Consider the following 20,105-nt stretch of genomic DNA (forward strand, 5'->3'; position numbering starts at 1 on the left):
ACTAAGTTGGGGTACTGTCTGTGAAAATAAGTTGGGTACTGTCTCTCTGACAGTAAGCTGGCGTGCTGTCTCTCTGAAATTAAGTTGGGGTACGGTCTCTCTGAAACTAAGTTGGGGTACTTTCTGTGAAAGTAAGTTGGGGTACTGTATCTCTGAAAGTAAGTTGGCGTATTGTCTGTGAAAGTAAGTTGGGGTACTGTGTCTCTGAAAGTAAATTGGCGTACTGTCTCTGAAAGTAAGTTGGGGTACTGTCTCTGAAAGTAAGTTGGTGTACTGTCTCTCTGAAAGTAAGTTGGGGTACTGTCTCTGAATTTAAGTTGGGGTACTGTCTCTGAAAGTAAGTTGGCGTACTGTCTCTCTGAAAGTAAGTTGGGGTACTGTCTCTGAATTTAAGTTGGGGTACTGTCTCTGAAAGTAAGTTGGCGTACTGTCTCTCTGAAAGTAAGTTGGGGTACTGTCTCTCTGACAGTAAGCTGGCGTGCTGTCTCTGAATGTAAGTTGGGGTACTGTCTCTCTGAAAGTAAGTAGTGGTACTGTCTCTGAAACTAAGTTGGGGTACTGTCTGTGAAAGTAAGTTGGGGTACTGTGTCTCTGAAAGTAAATCGGCATACTGTCTCTGAAAGTAAGTTGGGGTACTGTGTCTCTGAAAGTAAATTGGCGTACTGTCTCTCTGAAAGTAAGATGGGGTACTGTCTCTCTGAAAGTAAGTTGGCGTATTGTCTGTGAAAGTAAGTTGGGGTACTGTCTCTGAAAGTAAGTTGGCGTACTGTCTCTCTGAAAGTAAGTTGAGGTACTGTCTCTGAATTTAAGTTGGGGTACTGTCTCTCTGAAAGTAAGTTGGGGTACTGTCTCTGAATTTAAGTTGGGGTACTGTCTCTGAATTTAAGTTGGCGTACTGTCTCTCTGAAGCTAAGTTGGGGTACAGTCTCTGAAAGTAAGTTGGCGTACTGTCTCTGAAACTAAGTTGGGGTACTGTCTGTGAAAATAAGTTGGGTACTGTCTCTCTGACAGTAAGCTGGCGTGCTGTCTCTCTGAAATTAAGTTGGGGTACGGTCTCTCTGAAACTAAGTTGGGGTACTGTCTCTGAAAGTAAGTTGGGGTACTGTATCTCTGAAAGTAAGTTGGCGTATTGTCTGTGAAAGTAAGTTGGGGTACTGTGTCTCTGAAAGTAAATTGGCGTACTGTCTCTGAAAGTAAGTTGGGGTACTGTCTCTGAAAGTAAGTTGGCGTACTGTCTCTCTGAAAGTAAGTTGGGGTACTGTCTCTGAATTTAAGTTGGGGTACTGTCTCTGAAAGTAAGTTGGCGTACTGTCTCTCTGAAAGTAAGATGGGGTACTGTCTCTCTGAAAGTAAATTGGCGTACTGTCTCTCTGAAAGTAAGATGGGGTACTGTCTCTCTGAAAGTAAGTTGGGGTACTGTATATCTGAAAGTAAGTTGGCGTATGGTCTGAAAGTAAGTTGGGGTACTGTATATCTGAAAGTAAATTGGCGTACTGTCTCTGAAAGTAAGTTGGGGTACGGTCTCTCTGAAAGTAAGCTGGGGTACTGTTTCTCTGCCAGTAAGTTGGCGTACTGTCTCTCTGAAGCTAAGTTGGGGTACTGTGTCTCTGAAAGTAAGTTGGCGTACTGTCTCTGAAACTAAGTTGGGGTACTGTCTGTGAAAATAAGTTGGGTACTGTCTCTCTGACAGTATGCTGGCGTGCTGTCTCTCTGAAATTAAGTTGGGGTACTGTCTCTGAAAGTAAGTTGGGGTACTTTCTGTGAAAGTAAGTTCGGGTACTGTATCTCTGAAAGTAAGTTGGCGTATTGTCTGTGAAAGTAAGTTGGGGTACTGTGTGTCTGAAAGTAAATTGGCGTACTGTCTCTGAAAGTAAGTTGGGGTACTGTCTCTGAAAGTAAGTTGGCGTACTGTCTCTCTGAAAGTAAGTTGAGGTACTGTCTCTGAATTTAAGTTGGGGTACTGTCTCTGAAAGTAAGTTGGCGTACTGTCTCTCTGAAAGTAAGTTGGGGTACTGTCTCTGAATTTAAGTTGGCGTACTGTCTCTCTGAAGCTAAGTTGGGGTACAGTCTCTCTGAAAGTAAGTTGGCGTACTGTCTCTGAAACTAAGTTGGGGTACTGTCTGTGAAAATAAGTTGGGTACTGTCTCTCTGACAGTAAGCTGGCGTGCTGTCTCTCTGAAATTAAGTTGGGGTACGGTCTCTCTGAAACTAAGTTGGGGTACTTTCTGTGAAAGTAAGTTGGGGTACTGTATCTCTGAAAGTAAGTTGGCGTATTGTCTGTGAAAGTAAGTTGGGGTACTGTGTCTCTGAAAGTAAATTGGCGTACTGTCTCTGAAAGTAAGTTGGGGTACTGTCTCTGAAAGTAAGTTGGTGTACTGTCTCTCTGAAAGTAAGTTGGGGTACTGTCTCTGAATTTAAGTTGGGGTACTGTCTCTGAAAGTAAGTTGGCGTACTGTCTCTCTGAAAGTAAGTTGGGGTACTGTCTCTGAATTTAAGTTGGGGTACTGTCTCTGAAAGTAAGTTGGCGTACTGTCTCTCTGAAAGTAAGTTGGGGTACTGTCTCTCTGACAGTAAGCTGGCGTGCTGTCTCTGAATGTAAGTTGGGGTACTGTCTCTCTGAAAGTAAGTAGTGGTACTGTCTCTGAAACTAAGTTGGGGTACTGTCTGTGAAAGTAAGTTGGGGTACTGTGTCTCTGAAAGTAAATCGGCATACTGTCTCTGAAAGTAAGTTGGGGTACTGTGTCTCTGAAAGTAAATTGGCGTACTGTCTCTCTGAAAGTAAGATGGGGTACTGTCTCTCTGAAAGTAAGTTGGCGTATTGTCTGTGAAAGTAAGTTGGGGTACTGTCTCTGAAAGTAAGTTGGCGTACTGTCTCTCTGAAAGTAAGTTGAGGTACTGTCTCTGAATTTAAGTTGGGGTACTGTCTCTCTGAAAGTAAGTTGGGGTACTGTCTCTGAATTTAAGTTGGGGTACTGTCTCTGAATTTAAGTTGGCGTACTGTCTCTCTGAAGCTAAGTTGGGGTACAGTCTCTGAAAGTAAGTTGGCGTACTGTCTCTGAAACTAAGTTGGGGTACTGTCTGTGAAAATAAGTTGGGTACTGTCTCTCTGACAGTAAGCTGGCGTGCTGTCTCTCTGAAATTAAGTTGGGGTACGGTCTCTCTGAAACTAAGTTGGGGTACTGTCTCTGAAAGTAAGTTGGGGTACTGTATCTCTGAAAGTAAGTTGGCGTATTGTCTGTGAAAGTAAGTTGGGGTACTGTGTCTCTGAAAGTAAATTGGCGTACTGTCTCTGAAAGTAAGTTGGGGTACTGTCTCTGAAAGTAAGTTGGCGTACTGTCTCTCTGAAAGTAAGTTGGGGTACTGTCTCTGAATTTAAGTTGGGGTACTGTCTCTGAAAGTAAGTTGGCGTACTGTCTCTCTGAAAGTAAGTTGGGGTACTGTCTCTGAATTTAAGTTGGGGTACTGTCTCTGAAAGTAAGTTGGCGTACTGTCTCTCTGAAAGTAAGTTGGGGTACTGTCTCTGAAACTAAGTTGGGGTACTGTCTCTCTGACAGTAAGCTGGCATGCTGTCTCTGAATGTAAGTTGGGGTACTGTCTCTCTGAAAGTAAGTAGTGGTACTGTCTCTGAAACTAAGTTGGGGTACTGTCTGTGAAAGTAAGTTGGGGTACTGTGTCTCTGAAAGTAAATCGGCATACTGTCTCTGAAAGTAAGTTGGGGTACTGTGTCTCTGAAAGTAAATTGGCGTACTGTCTCTCTGAAAGTAAGATGGGGTACTGTCTCTCTGAAAGTAAGTTGGCGTATTGTCTGTGAAAGTAAGTTGGGGTACTGTCTCTCTGAAAGTAAATTGGGGTACTGTCTCTCTGAAAGTAAATTGGGGTACGGTCTCTCTGAAAGTAAGTAGTGGTACTGTCTCTCTGAAAGTAAGTAGTGGTACTGTCTCTGAAACTAAGTTGGGGTACTGTCTGTGAAAGTAAGTTGGGGTACTGTGTCTCTGAAAGTAAATCGGCATACTGTCTCTGAAAGTAAGTTGGGGTACTGTGTCTCTGAAAGTAAATTGGCGTACTGTCTCTCTGAAAGTAAGATGGGGTACTGTCTCTCTGAAAGTAAGTTGGCGTATTGTCTGTGAAAGTAAGTTGGGGTACTGTCTCTCTGAAAGTAAATTGGGGTACGGTCTCTCTGAAAGTAAGTTGGGGTACTGTGTCTCTGAAAGTAAGTAGTGGTACTGTCTCTGAAACTAAGTTGGGGTACTGTCTCTCTGAAAGTAAGTTGGCGTACTGTCTCTGAAAGTAAGTTGGCGTATTGTCTGTGAAAGTAAGTTGGGGTACTGTCTCTGAAAGTAAGTTGGCGTACTGTCTCTCTGAAAGTAAGTTGAGGTACTGTCTCTGAATTTAAGTTGGGGTACTGTCTCTGAAAGTAAGTTGGCGTACTGTCTCTCTGAAAGTAAGTTGGGGTACTGTCTCTGAATTTAAGTTGGGGTACTGTCTCTGAATTTAAGTTGGCGTACTGTCTCTCTGAAGCTAAGTTGGGGTACAGTCTCTCTGAAAGTAAGTTGGCGTACTGTCTCTGAAACTAAGTTGGGGTACTGTCTGTGAAAATAAGTTGGGTACTGTCTCTCTGACAGTAAGCTGGCGTGCTGTCTCTCTGAAACTAAGTTGGGGTACTGTCTCTGAAAGTAAGTTGGGGTACTTTCTGTGAAAGTAAGTTGGGGTACTGTATCTCTGAAAGTAAGTTGGCGTATTGTCTGTGAAAGTAAGTTGGGGTACTGTGTCTCTGAAAGTAAATTGGCGTACTGTCTCTGAAAGTAAGTTGGGGTACTGTCTCTGAAAGTAAGTTGGCGTACTGTCTCTCTGAAAGTAAGTTGGGGTACTGTCTCTGAATTTAAGTTGGGGTACTGTCTCTGAAAGTAAGTTGGCGTACTGTCTCTCTGAAAGTAAGTTGGGGTACTGTCTCTGAATTTAAGTTGGGGTACTGTCTCTGAAAGTAAGTTGGCGTACTGTCTCTCTGACAGTAAGCTGGCATGCTGTCTCTGAATGTAAGTTGGGGTACTGTCTCTCTGAAAGTAAGTAGTGGTACTGTCTCTGAAACTAAGTTGGGGTACTGTCTGTGAAAGTAAGTTGGGGTACTGTGTCTCTGAAAGTAAATCGGCATACTGTCTCTGAAAGTAAGTTGGGGTACTGTGTCTCTGAAAGTAAATTGGCGTACTGTCTCTCTGAAAGTAAGATGGGGTACTGTCTCTCTGAAAGTAAGTTGGCGTATTGTCTGTGAAAGTAAGTTGGGGTACTGTCTCTCTGAAAGTAAATTGGGGTACGGTCTCTCTGAAAGTAAGTTGGGGTACTGTGTCTCTGAAAGTAAGTAGTGGTACTGTCTCTGAAACTAAGTTGGGGTACTGTCTCTCTGAAAGTAAGTTGGCGTACTGTCTCTGAAAGTAAGTTGGGGTACTGTCTCTCTGAAAGTAAGTTGGGGTACTGTCTCTCTGAAAGTAAGTTGGGGTACTGTCTCTCTGAAAGTAAGTTGGCGTACTGTTTCTGACAGTAAGTTGGGGTACTGTGTCTCTGAAAGTAAGTTGGGGTACTGTCTCTCTGAAAGTAAGTTGGGGTACTGTCTCTCTGAAAGTAAGTTGGCGTGCTGTCTCTCTGAAAGTAAGTTGGGGTACTGTTTCTGACAGTAAGTTGGGGTACTGTCTCTGACAGTAAGTTGGGGTACTGTGTCTCTATGACAGTAAGTTGGCGTACTGTGTCTCTATGACAGTAAGTTGGCGTACCGTGTCTCTATGACAGTAAGTTGGGGTACCGTGTCTCTGACAGTAAGTTGGGGTACCGTCTCTCTGACAGTAAGTTGGGGTACTGTGTCTCTGACAGTAAGTTGGGGTACTGTGTCTCTGACAGTAAGTTGGGGTACTGTGTCTGAAAGTAAGTTGGCGTACTGTCTCTCTGAAAGTAAGTTGGGGTACTGTCTCTCTGACAGTAAGCTGGCATGCTGTCTCTGAATGTAAGTTGGGGTACTGTCTCTGACAGTAAGTTGGGGTACTGTGTCTTTGACAGTAAGTTGGGGTACTGTGTCTCTCTGACAGTAAGTTGGGGTACTGTCTCTGACAGTAAGTTGGGGTACTGTCTCTGAAGGGATGCTGTGAGTGAAGCTAACCTGGAGGCTGGTCTGGCGCAGCAGGAGGTCACAGCAGTGTCACCATGACCTGGTTTAGGTGGGCGACTGCAGGAACAGAACCTGATGCTGCTACAGGGTTCGCCCTCGCCCTCGCCCACCCCGAGGGGACGGGATCGTCGGAGTGCATCAAGATAACTTGGGATTTGATCCAAAGAGAAGCAGGCGACGCCACCTAGAGTCTGCTGCTATGTGTGCATGACCTCTTGTGTCTGTTTAATTTTACATGATGAACTTAAACAAAAAAGCATCAATCGCAATGGTAAGAGCTCTGCATTAGATTCAGTAAGGCACTCCGCCCCACCGCCCCCTTCCTCCATCCCCACCGCCCCCTTCCTCCATCCCCACCGCCCCCTTCCTCCATCCCCACCGCCCCCTTCCTCCATCCCGACGCCCCTCTCCACAGTGGTGTGGTACACGTAGCACAGTAAAAGGCATAGAAACGGGGAATATGGACCGGACAAAAACAAGTTCTGTTGGGTGTTCGATGAATACAACACAGCTCACATCTCCGCGGAAGGACTGCATGACTGACTGGTGATCAGGTTGTGCACATGACTCACAACATTAAAAGTTCTAAAGCCAACTGGTTTCAGCCACTCAGAAGCTCTAACGGACTGGTAAGGTTATCTTTTATTTTTTTCTGTTTCACAAGTACCAAATGATCAGCTCAGCAGAGGACAGACAGCCTCTCTGTGCTCTACCTCTATCGTGTCACGGCGGTCCGTGTCCACGCACAGGACCAGGCCCTTCCTCGGCGGTCTGGATTTGGTCTTTTCCACAAAGTCTCCTTCATATGCCGTACTAGACGAGGCTGTGGAAATATGGATCGTGGAATACGGTCCCAAAACGTTTCTTTTCTTTACAACGTATCTAACTACCACACGTCCTCAAGAAACACCCACAGCTATGTCTTCTGAGATGAGCCAATGTACATATTTTCACATCTTTACATTTACAGTATATGATATATTGATAGGCATGTGAGAGCTAACGAGTGTCTCATTAACAGAGCTGTCTCTGGGGTGGATGCCGTGTCCTCCTCCTCGTGAGCTCGTGTTTCAGGACACGATGTCATCGTCAGTGCCTCCACCTCCCATAGCTTTATATTCTTACTCCACTGCACAGAAAGATAATAGGAAAAAAAGTAAATTTCTTCAATGTGTGTCTCCCTCCGTCCAGCAAGAAGCCTTGTCCCATCTGAGGTTGCTTTGCACCGACCGTTCAATCTCAACCTGATGCGGCTGAGTGATTAAAGGTACGTGTCGACAGCTCAACCCGGCTCGGAATCGCGGGACGTTTCTCCGTCTGAGTCTGAAACATCTCAGCTGTCTGGTTTACGGTCCCTCACTTTAGATAGGGTGTGTTACAGTAGCTGTTAAAGTCCCTTCGTTTTAAGGTGGTAGGTGTAATAATCATCTCGTAAGAACATATGGAACATAAAATATGATTTCAGAAGTAAATGGAGAAAAAAAAAAGGGCGAGATGGGTAGAAAGAGAGAGACAGAGATATTTTCCCTCTGAAATCTGATGGTGAATTTAGACAGGGAGCTGATCTGGAGCCAGACGAGTCTGATCCAGACCAAACCAGTTAGACCAATCCAGTCTATCTGCTCACTGTAGAGGTCCAAGACCTTAGGGTGCCAGGCAGTTTATCTGATCCAGGGAGGTTCCAGGGCCCGGGGGAGGCAGCTGTACTCCTAGCAGCAGAACTTTCATTGCTTTTAGAGGGGCAGCAGAGCCCGCTGTGGCCAGTGGCCCTCTCTTCTTCTCTGGGGAGAAGGCCCCTTGGTTCAAGTCTCTCCTGGTGGTTGACGCGTCCATCTACACGGTCTCCACAGCCAAGAGAGCCGCCATTCAAATTCATGTTCACATATGGGTCCCAAGGCCAGACAGGACTCATAGCCTGCATGTGTAGGTCCTTTCTGTCACAACAGGGGGAGCTAATACCCCTCTGTCTCTCTCTTCTTTCATTTGACCTCCCCACGATAACTTTGGGAGGCAAAGCCCGGGGCTGGTTCTCTCCTGATCCCCTGTCCACCTCTCCAGGCCCTTGAGGGGTCCCCTGCCCCCTGACGTTATACCTCTGCTGGGTGGACCTGCCACCTGTAGCCCCTATAATAGAACTGTTGTCTGTCAGTTGGGGAGCCTGGCCTGCCATGCACACTGTGGCCTCTAGAGGGAGTTGGTGGGGGGAGTCTGGGGCTGAGGCTGGGTGGGATGAGAGAAATGGGGTGGTTTGGGTATCATGGGTCACTTCCTGCAGGGTAGAGTGGGCTGTAGGAAGGGAATCCCGGGGGTCGGCACCGTCTGTTAAGGAAACAACAAATTCCAGTGAGACCAAGTGAAATATTAAAAGAGAGGTACACATACTAGCATGCGCATGCTAATACAGAGAGAACACGACAGAGAGAGAGAGTCAAGACAGAAATGTGCAGACACATTGAAAGCAACACATCCAGCACAGCTGCCATGCAAAAACCCATGCAAGTCTGTGTGAGACGCACACCTCTGGATAACAATGCTCGACTCAGATTCCAGTCATACATTCATGCCGAGTTTACTGAGAAGAGCCAGGGTTCGGTTTTCATTTGGCGGTGTGAGACTTATCGAGAGGACTCTTCCTCTCAGAGAGTCTGGGTCTGTCGGTGTGTGATATTAACTCAGAGCAGCCCTGACAGCTACCTCACAGTCCACGTCAGGAATCTGACATACAGGGTCATTCGGAGGTTTATACTCTCATTACTTTTCAACTAGATACACAACCGTACACGCAGGAGCATCCATACCCACACCAAGGGTTCAGTGATGTGAAGGAAGGAAAACAGCCACTTAGGGGCGATAGTAACTGCTTTAAAAGGTGCTCTTCTCATGGAGCCAGTCAAATTCAACACCATTTAACATCTAAATTTGCTTCATTTTGATAGGAGTTACGGAGCATGAAGTATGTTCGTAATGGCTAGACGTGGTCCTGGGGGCAGATCACACTTCCATAGCCGATAAACGAGATGGGTCATCTTCTGAAACTGACTTATAAGCCAAGATTCCCATCATTAGACAACATCCCCGTAGCAGCAGAAGATGCCATGAGCGCTGGAGCAAAGACATTCTGCATCCTTTCATGTGGAGCTTCTGTGACAAAAGATGCTTGAATGTCCATCTCAATGGAATCACCTGTCAGCCCACAGTAAGGCTGTAGAGATCCATCGATCTGGATCCATGTGTCGATTCAACGATCTAGTGTCATCGATGCAGAGTGAAAACATCGATCCACATCACCATCTTTTTAGAGTCGCCTAGGATGTGAGACGTTTACAGCTCAATGTGTCTAAACCACTGAGCTCACAGACAGAACCTCATGAACCACTGAGCTCACAGACAGAACCTCATGAACCACTGAGCTCACAGACAGAACCTCAGAAACCACTGAGCTCACAGACAGAACCTCATGAACCACTGAGCTCACAGACAGAACCTCATGAACCACTGAGCTCACAGACAGAACCTCATGAACCTCATGAACCACTGAGCTCACAGACAGAACCTCATGAACCACTGAGCTCACAGACAGAACCTCAGAAACCACTGAGCTCACAGACAGAACCTCATGAACCACTGAGCTCACAGACAGAACCTCATGAACCACTGAGCTCACAGACAGAACCTCATGAACCACTGAGCTCACAGACAGAACCTCATGAACCACTGAGCTCACAGACAGAACCTCATGAACCACTGAGCTCACAGACAGAACCTCAGAAACCACTGAGCTCACAGACAGAACCTCATGAACCACTGAGCTCACAGACAGAACCTCATGAACCACTGAGCTCACAGACAGAACCTCAGAAACCACTGAGCTCACAGACAGAACCTCATGAACCACTGAGCTCACAGACAGAACCTCATGAACCACTGAGCTCACAGACAGAACCTCATGAACCACTGAGCTCACAGACAGAACCTCATGAACCACTGAGCTCACAGACAGAACCTCATGAACCACTGAGCTCACAGACAGAACCTCATGAACCACTGAGCTCACAGATAGAACCTCATGAACCACTGAACTCACAGACAGAACCTCATGAACCACTGAGCTCACAGACAGAACCTCAGAAACCACTGAGCTCACAGATAGAACCTCATGAACCACTGAGCTCACAGACAGAACCTCAGAAACCACTGAGCTCACAGACAGAACCTCATGAACCACTGAGCTCACAGATAGAACCTCATGAACCACTGAGCTCACAGACAGAACCTCATGAACCACTGAGCTCACAGACAGAACCTCAGAAACCACTGAGCTCACAGATAGAACCTCATGAACCACTGAGCTCACAGACAGAACCTCAGAAACCACTGAGCTCACAGACAGAACCTCATGAACCACTGAGCTCACAGACAGAACCTCATGAACCACTGAGCTCACAGACAGAACCTCAGAAACCACTGAGCTCAGACAGAACCTCATGAACCACTGAGCTCACAGACAGAACCTCAGAAACCACTGAGCTCACAGACAGAACCTCAGAAACCATTGAGCTCACAGATAGAACCTCATGAACCACTGAGCCCACAGACAGAACCTCAGAAACCACTGAGCTCACAGACAGAACCTCAGAAACCACTGAGCTCACAGACAGAACCTCATGAACCTCTGAGCTCACAGACAGAACCTCAGAAACCACTGAGCTCACAGACAGAACCTCAGAAACCACTGAGCTCACAGACAGAACCTCATAAACTTCTGCGCTCACAGACAGAAGCTCATGAATCCAAGGCGATGAAGCAGGATGTGCATGGTTTATGTTCATAATGGTTTATGTTCATAATCAAAAGGTCATCAAGGACTCTTAAAGTTAACGGATAAAAAACATTTGCACTTAAACGTGAGAAATGTGGCACTTTATAGTGAACAACAGGAGGTTTCTTTTTACTCTTTTTATTAAAAAGAACAGATTGTTTTTCATTTAAATGTCTGGACGAGCCCAGTAATAAAATTATCAAATCATATTTTAGTTGCTTTCTGTGTGTTGATTTAAATGTAAGTGATTATGTTAAATGGGCGTATGATACCGTCTCATATCGATCTCAGGCCCCTGAATTGAATCAAACAGAAATCGTATCGTGGCACTTTGTGATATCAGCAGATATATTGTTGTCCAAAGAATCAATATAACATCGTACCGTGCTGTAACTTGTGATTCACACCCCTCGCTGACAGTCCTTTAAATACTTGTGAAATTTACAGTTTCCCAATTTTTCCAAAGTTAAAAGATGAACAAAATCACCAGATTAATAGATGTGATGTTGCAGGAGCTTAATTTTTTAATTTCTGAACTGAGTTATTGCCACAGAACTGTTGAAAGGCCAGTTATACGATGAGAAATTATGCATAAATTAAGCATCATTGACTAATGGAGATGGTCTGTCCTCGTCCATGTTAAGGAAACGGAAATCTTCTCACAACTGCCCAACACACACACACACACACACACACACACACACACACCGTTATCTATCTGTGGGCCTAAAATACCCCGCAGTAGCAATTCAAAATGTCTGGTCCTTTCAAGAGTGACTAAACCCTTGACCATTTTAGTGAGTCTGCTGACACCTACAGGTTAAAACCATGTAAAGGTTAAAAACATGTCAGGCTGGGCTTGGTACTCTGTGACGTAAGCACAGCAGGATAAACACAGCTGCAGCTAGTAAAATGAATAGTGGGTCTGTTGGGTGTATGTGTCCTAAAGAACCAGCACTGACAGTATGACAGGCAACTGTTAGAGCTGATCTGTCTGTCTAAGTCAAATGGTCCCTAATAAATATTATCAGCTGCAGCTGTGTTTATCCTGCTATGCTAACATCACAGAGTACCCAGCCCAGCCTGGCACCTTTTAGAGTACCAAGCCCAGCCTGGCACCTTTTAGAGTACCAAGCCCAGCCTGGCACCTTTTCTAACCTAGATAGTTTTGAACCTGTAGATGTCAGCAAACTCACTAACTTGGTCTCGGGTTGAGGTACTCGGTAAAGCTACTTTTGAGTTGAGGCTCTCTTGCTACTTCAGTGTGACGATGCAATGGACAGCACTGTTCACGGTCATGACTTCCAGATTGCATTACAGTTCCCTGACCCCCTGACCCCTGTATACCACCATTTTTATTTTAGCATGTCAAATCAAGCATCAGGCACACATTCACATGCATAAAGTACACACTGGATTCAGAAGATCAAGAATGGAGAGAGAGACATGCAGTTTTTTCACAAACCGTGTCTTTAGAGTGGCCCATTAGGAAGAAATAGGGGGAGCTTAGTGTGTCACCTTTCATGCACATGGAGAGGTTGGAAGGTACCATTCCTAAAGGAAGGCAAGTAAAAGCCTATACTAATCATTAGACTTAAAGCAGCGGGGTTACAACAATGACAGCGTAGGCTACATCATGTTTGAGCTACAGTTTTCTTTCCACAATAATTTTTCCCATCCTTGATAAGTTAAATTTCAGATGACAAAGAGAATGGGTGCAGACAGAGAGGTAATTAATAAAGTTAGGTTTTATACTGTTAGTGTGTTCTTGAGTAAAACATACAGCAGCTACAATACTAAGCGATTATGGTTAAAAAAAAGAACTGCAAAGTCTGGAACGTCTAACAGACAACATGGACATCAGTGACATCATGTTTCTTTTTTTCTAGTATTCAAGAATGGGAGAGAGAGCAAGAGAGAGAGCGAGTGGGAGAAAGAGAGACATAGAGACAGAGAGAGACAGAGAGAGACAGAGAGATGGGGTGGAAAAGAGTGGGATATTCAGAGACTGATGTGTGAGAGAAACCCACCATACTCTGGCACCTGTCCTGTGCCTCTCTTTAACAGCAGCCTGACCCGCCTACCCCCTGCCTTGATCAGCTCGATGGCGCGGGCGTGTGTCATGTCCCGAGTACTGTCCCCGTTAATCTCGATGATCTGATCCCCCACCTGGAAGAGACACAGCACGGCACAGAATACTGTACAATGACAAAGCAAATGGGGGGGGGGGAGGGGGGTGAAGTATTGGCAGATTAAAGCAGGGGTGTCCTCCAATTTTATCTCACCCTCATTCTGCCGTTACGTATGGCAGGTCCATCCTCAGCGAGGCGCAGCACAAATAGGTCCATTTTATACTCTCTCCCTCCACGGATACTGAAGCCAAATCCCTTCACGCTCTTTTCCAGCTCCACCGTGAAGTAGTCAAAGTCCTGCAGACAAAATGACAATATGCAGCAAGTCGCAGTAATTCCAAGAGTTTTACACAGCAAATGGAATTACCCCCCCCCCCACATGGCTGCAGTGTTTCGTTTTGTTTTGTTTTTTTACCCCCCCCTTTTCTCCCCAATTGTACTTGGCCAATTACCCCACTCTTCTGAGCCGTCCCGGTCGCTGCTCCACCCCCTCTGCTGATCCGGGGAGGGCTGCAGACTACCGCATGCCTCCTCCCATACATGTGGAGTCACCAGCCGCTTCTTTTCACCTGACAGTGAGGAGTTTCACCAGGGGGACGTAGCGCGTGGGAGGATCACACTATTCCCCCCAGTTCCCCCTTCTCCCCGAACGGGTGCCCCAACCGACCAGAGGAGGCGCTAGTGCAACGACCAGGACACATTCCCACATCTGGCTTCCCACCCACAGACACGGCCAGTTGTGTCTGTAGGGACACCTGACCAAGCCGGAGGTAACACGGGGATTTGAACCGGTGATCCCCGTGTTGGTAGGCAACGGAACAGACCGCTACAGTACCCGGACACCGCATGGTTGCAGTGTTGTGGCTCAGTGTAGAGTAGCAGCATACCACAAAGATCAGTTTATTTATGTTGCCATCAGTAGATATCAAAATAAACATTAGAAATACGACCTAACCATCAAGTGAGAGGCGGAGGTATACCTGTGGTCTGAAATCTGCAGGGAGCCCAAGAGGGAACTGAGCAGCTGCAGAGACCTGTCTGAAGTCCAGCAGTCCGGGTGGGTGGCGGTAGTCCAGCGTTGGGGGCTGTCGGTAATCAGCCACTGGAGGCTGGCGGTAGTCAACTGGAGGCTGGCGGTAGTCGGTGAATGGAGGCTGGCGAATGTCAGGCTTAACATCCTGTCTGGCTTTAACCTCTGACCTATGGGCCCCACGATGCAGCAAGGTTAGAGGAGTTGTTTGTCCCCCAAGATGGACAGAGACATCACATTTAAAGGAAGTGTGCCACAGCACACAGTCCCGTTTCAACAGCTTTGCTCTTGTTGGTTTTGGCATGTGAGAGGAAATAACGTACATGTGACATCCTGTAGAAATGATGGCTAATGTTTTTCCCCCCTTTTTTCTCCCCAATTGTACCAGTCCAACTAACTACCCCACTCTTCTGGGCCGTCCCAGTCTCTGCTCCACCCCCTCTGCCGATCCGGGGAGGGCTGCAGACTACCACATGCCTCCTCCAATACATGTGGAGTCACCAGCTGCTTCTTTTCACCTGACAGTGAGGAGTTTCACCGGGGGGACGTAGCATGTGGGAGGATCACGCTATTCCCCCCAGTTCTCCCTCCCCCGAACAGGTGCCCCGACCGACCAGAGGAGGCGCTAGTGCGGCGACCAGGACACACACCCACATCCGGCTTCCCACCCGCAGACACAGCCAATTGTGTCTGCGGGGACGTACGACCAAGCCGGAGGTAACACGAGGATTTGAAGTGGTGATCCCCGTGTTGGTAGGCAACGGAATAGATCGCTACGGTACCCAGACGCCCAGAAATGGTGGCTAATGTTAGTGTGAGCTTTGCTTGCCAAGCTTAGACTTGGGGTTGTTGCTATGACTGCGTGTGTGGACCCATCAAGAGGTGAGGCAAATATCGTTCTTTTGTTTTAAAGTTTTACTGTGGTCCCTCTTGTATGGCGGGCAGGAGTCCACAGCGGTGGAGTGCTGCTTTGAACATCTTGATCCGGCACACTGGCATATTCACAGACATACACACATGCATGAATACACTCATGCAAAGCTGTATGCACACACATACATATACACTTGTGGTTTCGATGGGGGATGGAGACCTAAAAGTGGGCCTCATATATTCTAGAAGACCGCAAGGTAAATTATTCAGGGACACCGTCAGAGCTAAGTGGTGTTACACAACAAGACAGAAAGGGATCTGGGAATGAAGGTCTGACAGGGACAGAAGTCTGCAGTTCCAGGTTGCCTCCCAAACTTTGTGGCAAACACGGGGGATAGAGGCACACTCTTGTATCTCAGTGTTGTATCTGAAGGCTTTGAAATCTCCACCTCCTCCAGCCACTCACACAAACTCCCCGAGAAATACAGCTGCTTAAAGCTGCCACCAGAAATTTGAAAAAAAAAAAAAACAATCCCCCCCCCCTTTTTTTCTCCCCAGTTGTACTTGGCCAATTACCCCACACCTCCGAGCCGTCCCGGTCTCTGCTCCACCCCCTCTGCTGATCCAGGGAGGGCTGCAGACTACCACATGCCTCCTCCCATACATGTGGAGTCACCAGCCGCTTCTTTTCACCTTACAGGAGTTTCACCAGGGGGATGTAGCGCGTGGGAGGATCACGCTATTCCCCCCAATTCCCCCTCCCTCCTGAACAGGCGCCCTGACTGACCAGAGGAGGCGCCAGTGCAGCGACCGGGACACATACCCACATCCGACTTCTCACCCACAGACAAGGCCAATTGTGTCCGCAGGGACACCCGACCAAGCCGGAGGTAACACAGGGACTCAAACCAGTGAACCAGTGTTGATAGGCAACGGAATAGACCGCTATGCTACCTGGACGCCCCAGAAGTTTGAAATTTTGTTGAAAAAGCAGCATTGTTTTGCAGAGGTACGACTTCATTTTGCATAAACATTGATTTTTGTCACATGAACCCTCTGGCAGCTCATGCAGGTGTTATGAGGAGAGACGAGGAGCGTGAGAGATGAGGTATACTGGAAAGACAGGGTTTTGCGAGCTATGCAGCAATGAGCTAATGTATCTCTAATTGTGGCAATATATGCTGTCTGTTTACCGATAACTTTTCATCAGATTTTGCAGGGAATCGAACCTGGAGAAAAGCATTTGGACTCATTATACAACAACGTCTTCTCTTCTCACTGATGCTCTCACTTGCTTACGTCAATCAGACGGAAGCATCAGAATTAAACTGAGGCTGATAAATAAATAATGAAAAACTCCTCGCAGCAACTTGAAAGCTGCAATCTGCAACTTCTCGCTACTTAGTCCATTTGAAACATGGTGGCGATGTGGCGATTTTATTGGACAGACAATCGACATTACAGTAACACAATGTTTCAGTACAGTTCGATGTAGGAGACAGGAAAATAACCCTGTTGCAACTGATATTCTTGGACTACAAACGAGGTGTGCAGCCAGTCGCTCGCTCAAGTGCTGCCAGCTCACCAGTAAATCATCTGCACCCTTGTAAAAACGACTTCCTTGGACCAGAGCTAACCCAACCAATCTAACGATTTACAAGCTTCATCAGAATATAATGCAACACTGCTCAACATCCATCCATTATCCAAGCCGCTTATCCTAAGTAGGGTCGCGGGATGCTGGAGCCTATCCCAGCAGTCATTGGGCAGCAAGATGGGAAACACCCTGGACAGGCCGCCAATCCATCACAGGGCCAACACATTCACACCTAGGGACAACTTAGTACGGCCGAGTCACCTGACCTACATGTCTTTGGACTGTGGGAGGAAACCTGAGCACCTGGAGGAAACCCATGCAGACACAGGGACAACATGCAAACTCCACACAGAGGACGACCTGGGATGACCCCCAAGGCTGGACATCCTCAGGGTTCGAACCCAGGACCTTCTTGCTGTGAGGTGACCATGCTAACCACTGCGCCATCCACTGCTCCACAATAATATTATTTGTCCAACAGAAGCATCGCTACATCAGCATCCTGTTTCAATCTTTTTTCTGCTGGAGTTGTTTCCAACATGTACATGTTTGCTGCTGAAACAGTTGGTACAACCCAACCAGAAAAATTCCACAGTTAAACCAACCATGTTGGGGATGGAAGTTAATATTCCATAACCTGACTCCATGGTCCAGAGGGATAAGATAATGATTTATGGGAGGAAGAAAGTTGTGAATCTCAGCTTTAGAGCTAAAAGAACTTGACACTTCCCTATTGAGACCGAATGTGAAGAACCTTCCTCTGCACTATGAGGTGCTAACTATGTGGTGCTAACTTACCTGCCGTCGTGGAGGTAGAACTGTGGGGGGGGTCCAGGGGGCTGGGTGACTGGGCTCTGTTGGGATCCAGCTGGGGCAGGAGGGGCGGGTGCAGGGGTAGGCTGGACAGCTGCTGTTTGGCTTGTCTGGGCTGCTGTTTGACTGGGCTGGGTTGATGCTTGCCCCACCTGGGTGGTTGTTTGGCCGGGCAGAGCAGCCACCTGACTGGCCTGGGTGCCTCCCTGGCTAGGCTGGGCTACAGGGCTCGGCTGGGTCTGGGGGCTCTGTTTTTGGGTCATGGGGCTCTGTTTTTCTGAGCTTGGCCCTGAATGGGGATCTGCAATTGACATTTTTCCTACTGTAGGACAGGTTTCGACAGACAACAGTAAGTTTGTTACTGTTGTCATAGCAACAGTTTGGGATAACGTTTTCTGAGTCAATATATATATATTTAAAGATTTGAAAAATTCCTAATACAAATCAAAAAACAAACAAGCTACAACAGCATACGTACACACACACACACACACTTACCCTCCTCTGGTATGATGTGCAGTGTGACCGTGAGCCCAGCGTCTTTGATGAGCTTGACTATGTCTGCGTGGGGCATGCTGATGATGGATTGTCCATTAACAGCCAGAATACGGTCACCCACCTTCAGCTTCCCACAGCGGTCCGCAGGGCTGCCCTCAATTATACGTCCTATTTTATGGGGCACAGCTGGAAAAAGGCAGTAATGAAGAGGTCATCGGCATCGATTTCGGTAAAACAACGTTGGAACCTCGTATATGAACTTCTAAAATTGACTCATTCTAAAACGGTGCTTCCGGTCGCAGTGACATTTAGACCTGTGCAGCATGAGCTGCCCGACGTGGCACAAGCAGCAGTGCTCTCACTTTTTTTTTTAATAGCAAGTGCAGTTCCGTGTGAATATTGCAACGGAGGGCAATATTACCCAACCTGCCAACTTAAGTGCTCCAAACTGCTTGGACCCTTTGAAAGTGATGAGGTATGCAACCCTAGTGGGCACAAGCAACATTTCTGAATAACGAACATCCAATCAAGGCAAATGCCAAGAGACGGATTACTGCGGTGTTGTCGTAGGAGTCCCAGTCTTTATTGGCACTTTTACTACGAATAAAGACAGAATGAGTAAATCCGCAGGATATTACTGCTGGTAAACAATTCTTGACACAACAAACCGAGAAAATCCCTGAAGGATTGTTTCACATGTGCGATGACATTGTTTGCTAATGTTTGAGGTTATAATGATTTTACTAGACCCACTTTTCGGAAATGCTTTCTCCCAGGTGTATTTGAAAACCCCCAGCGGGTTCTGACCCTTCCCGTGACTCACTGATGATGGTGGCGTTCTCCGGTCTGTTTAGGGAGCTGATGATAACAAAGCCAAAGCCCTCGTTCTCCTTGCGATGGATGATGACATCGCTGGTTTGCAGGGCGGAGCCTTCCGGCACAGAGGCGGCGGCAGCGGTGACTCCAGCTGCAGCCGGAGTGATGGCACCAGAAGCCGAGGCTGCTTCGCTGCGGGGAGAACTGTGTTGTGTGGAAACTGAGCCAGGGCTGCGACCATTCACTGGACACGGCTCACCTGGAGGGTGGCGAGCCAGCGGAGACAGGAAACAAGGTGGGACAGAGAACGAGTCCAAAGAACAGCCTTGCTCATGTAAAACATTTCACACTTCTTTTATTTTCTTCCTTTTGGATTTTTCCCCCTTTTTTCTCCCCAATTATATCTGGCCAATCACCCCACTCTTCCGAGCCGTCCCGGTCTCTGCTCCACCCCCTCTGCTGATCCAGGGAGGGCTGCAGACTACCACGTCTCCTCCCATACATGTGGAGTCACCAGCCACTTCTTTTCACCTGACAGTGAGGAGTTTCACCAGGGGGACGCAGCGCGTGGGAGGATCACACTATCCCCCCTAGTTCCCCCTCCCCCCTGAACAGGCACCCCAACTGACCAGAGGAGGCGCTAGGGCAGCGACCAGGACACATACCCACATCCGGCTTCCCACCCACAGACACGGCCAATTGTGTCTGTAGGGACGCCCGACCAAGCCGAGGTAACATGGGGATTCGAACCACTGATCCCCACCCATGTTGGTAGGCAACGGAATAGACCGCCACGCCACCCAGACGCCCCGCAATATTTTCACCTTTCTCACAGTGGCAAAGCTCTGACTCCATTTATTTCAAAGCCCATATTCATGTGAAGGCAGCTGAAGATGCAGCCAGTGAGGAGATCCTGATTTTGCATGCAACGCTGCAGCCCAGCACTATTCTGCTCTGTTCTGCTCCCACCAGCAACATTCAGCCACAAGGTTTGTTCACCCTTCAGGCATTTTCATCCCAAACTGCCATTTGGGATGTACAGACTTTGTGTTGCTGTATATCCATTCAGCTCTAACACATTTAAGTGCAAAAATATCAAATTCCTCTGTGATAGCTACTACAGAAAAGATGTATGGGTAGGAAAACTCTTATCAGTCATGCATACGGGCTGCCTAAGTGCATTTAGTTGGTCTCGTTCAACTCCAGCTTGACGCCAGCAAAACATATACCACATGTTTCCGAGTCTTAGTGAAGTCCTTACCAGGTGTTTGTACTCTCCTCCTCACAGTCAGGCTGACTTGACCGTTACGGGCGGCGGCGTGCATCAGGTCTATCACATATCTGTGTGGTTTCCCAGCAACCACCATCTTATCCAC

The 20,105-nt window shown here is 47.3% G+C and overlaps 1 protein-coding gene across 1 annotated transcript in view; it reads right to left on the reverse strand.

The window, feature by feature from the left end:
- Positions 1 to 9,488: 9,488 nt before the first annotated feature.
- Positions 9,489 to 20,105, reverse strand: part of LOC130114653 (membrane-associated guanylate kinase, WW and PDZ domain-containing protein 2-like) — a 77,742-nt gene continuing 67,125 nt past the window's right edge. Inside the window, exons 17-25 of the mRNA XM_056282514.1 lie at positions 19,991 to 20,105; positions 18,737 to 18,988; positions 17,914 to 18,099; positions 17,401 to 17,716; positions 14,083 to 14,302; positions 13,256 to 13,399; positions 13,001 to 13,139; positions 12,436 to 12,524; positions 9,489 to 10,643 (exon numbers count right to left, since the gene is read on the reverse strand). The exon at positions 19,991 to 20,105 is cut by the window's right edge and continues 78 nt beyond it. Of these exons, the coding sequence (XP_056138489.1) occupies positions 9,489 to 10,643; positions 12,436 to 12,524; positions 13,001 to 13,139; positions 13,256 to 13,399; positions 14,083 to 14,302; positions 17,401 to 17,716; positions 17,914 to 18,099; positions 18,737 to 18,988; positions 19,991 to 20,105 (2,616 nt within the window). The remainder of the gene's footprint in view (positions 10,644 to 12,435; positions 12,525 to 13,000; positions 13,140 to 13,255; positions 13,400 to 14,082; positions 14,303 to 17,400; positions 17,717 to 17,913; positions 18,100 to 18,736; positions 18,989 to 19,990) is intronic.

Source organism: Lampris incognitus, chromosome 6, assembly GCF_029633865.1.
Source record: "Lampris incognitus isolate fLamInc1 chromosome 6, fLamInc1.hap2, whole genome shotgun sequence".
Taxonomy (NCBI): Eukaryota; Metazoa; Chordata; class Actinopteri; order Lampriformes; family Lampridae; genus Lampris; species Lampris incognitus.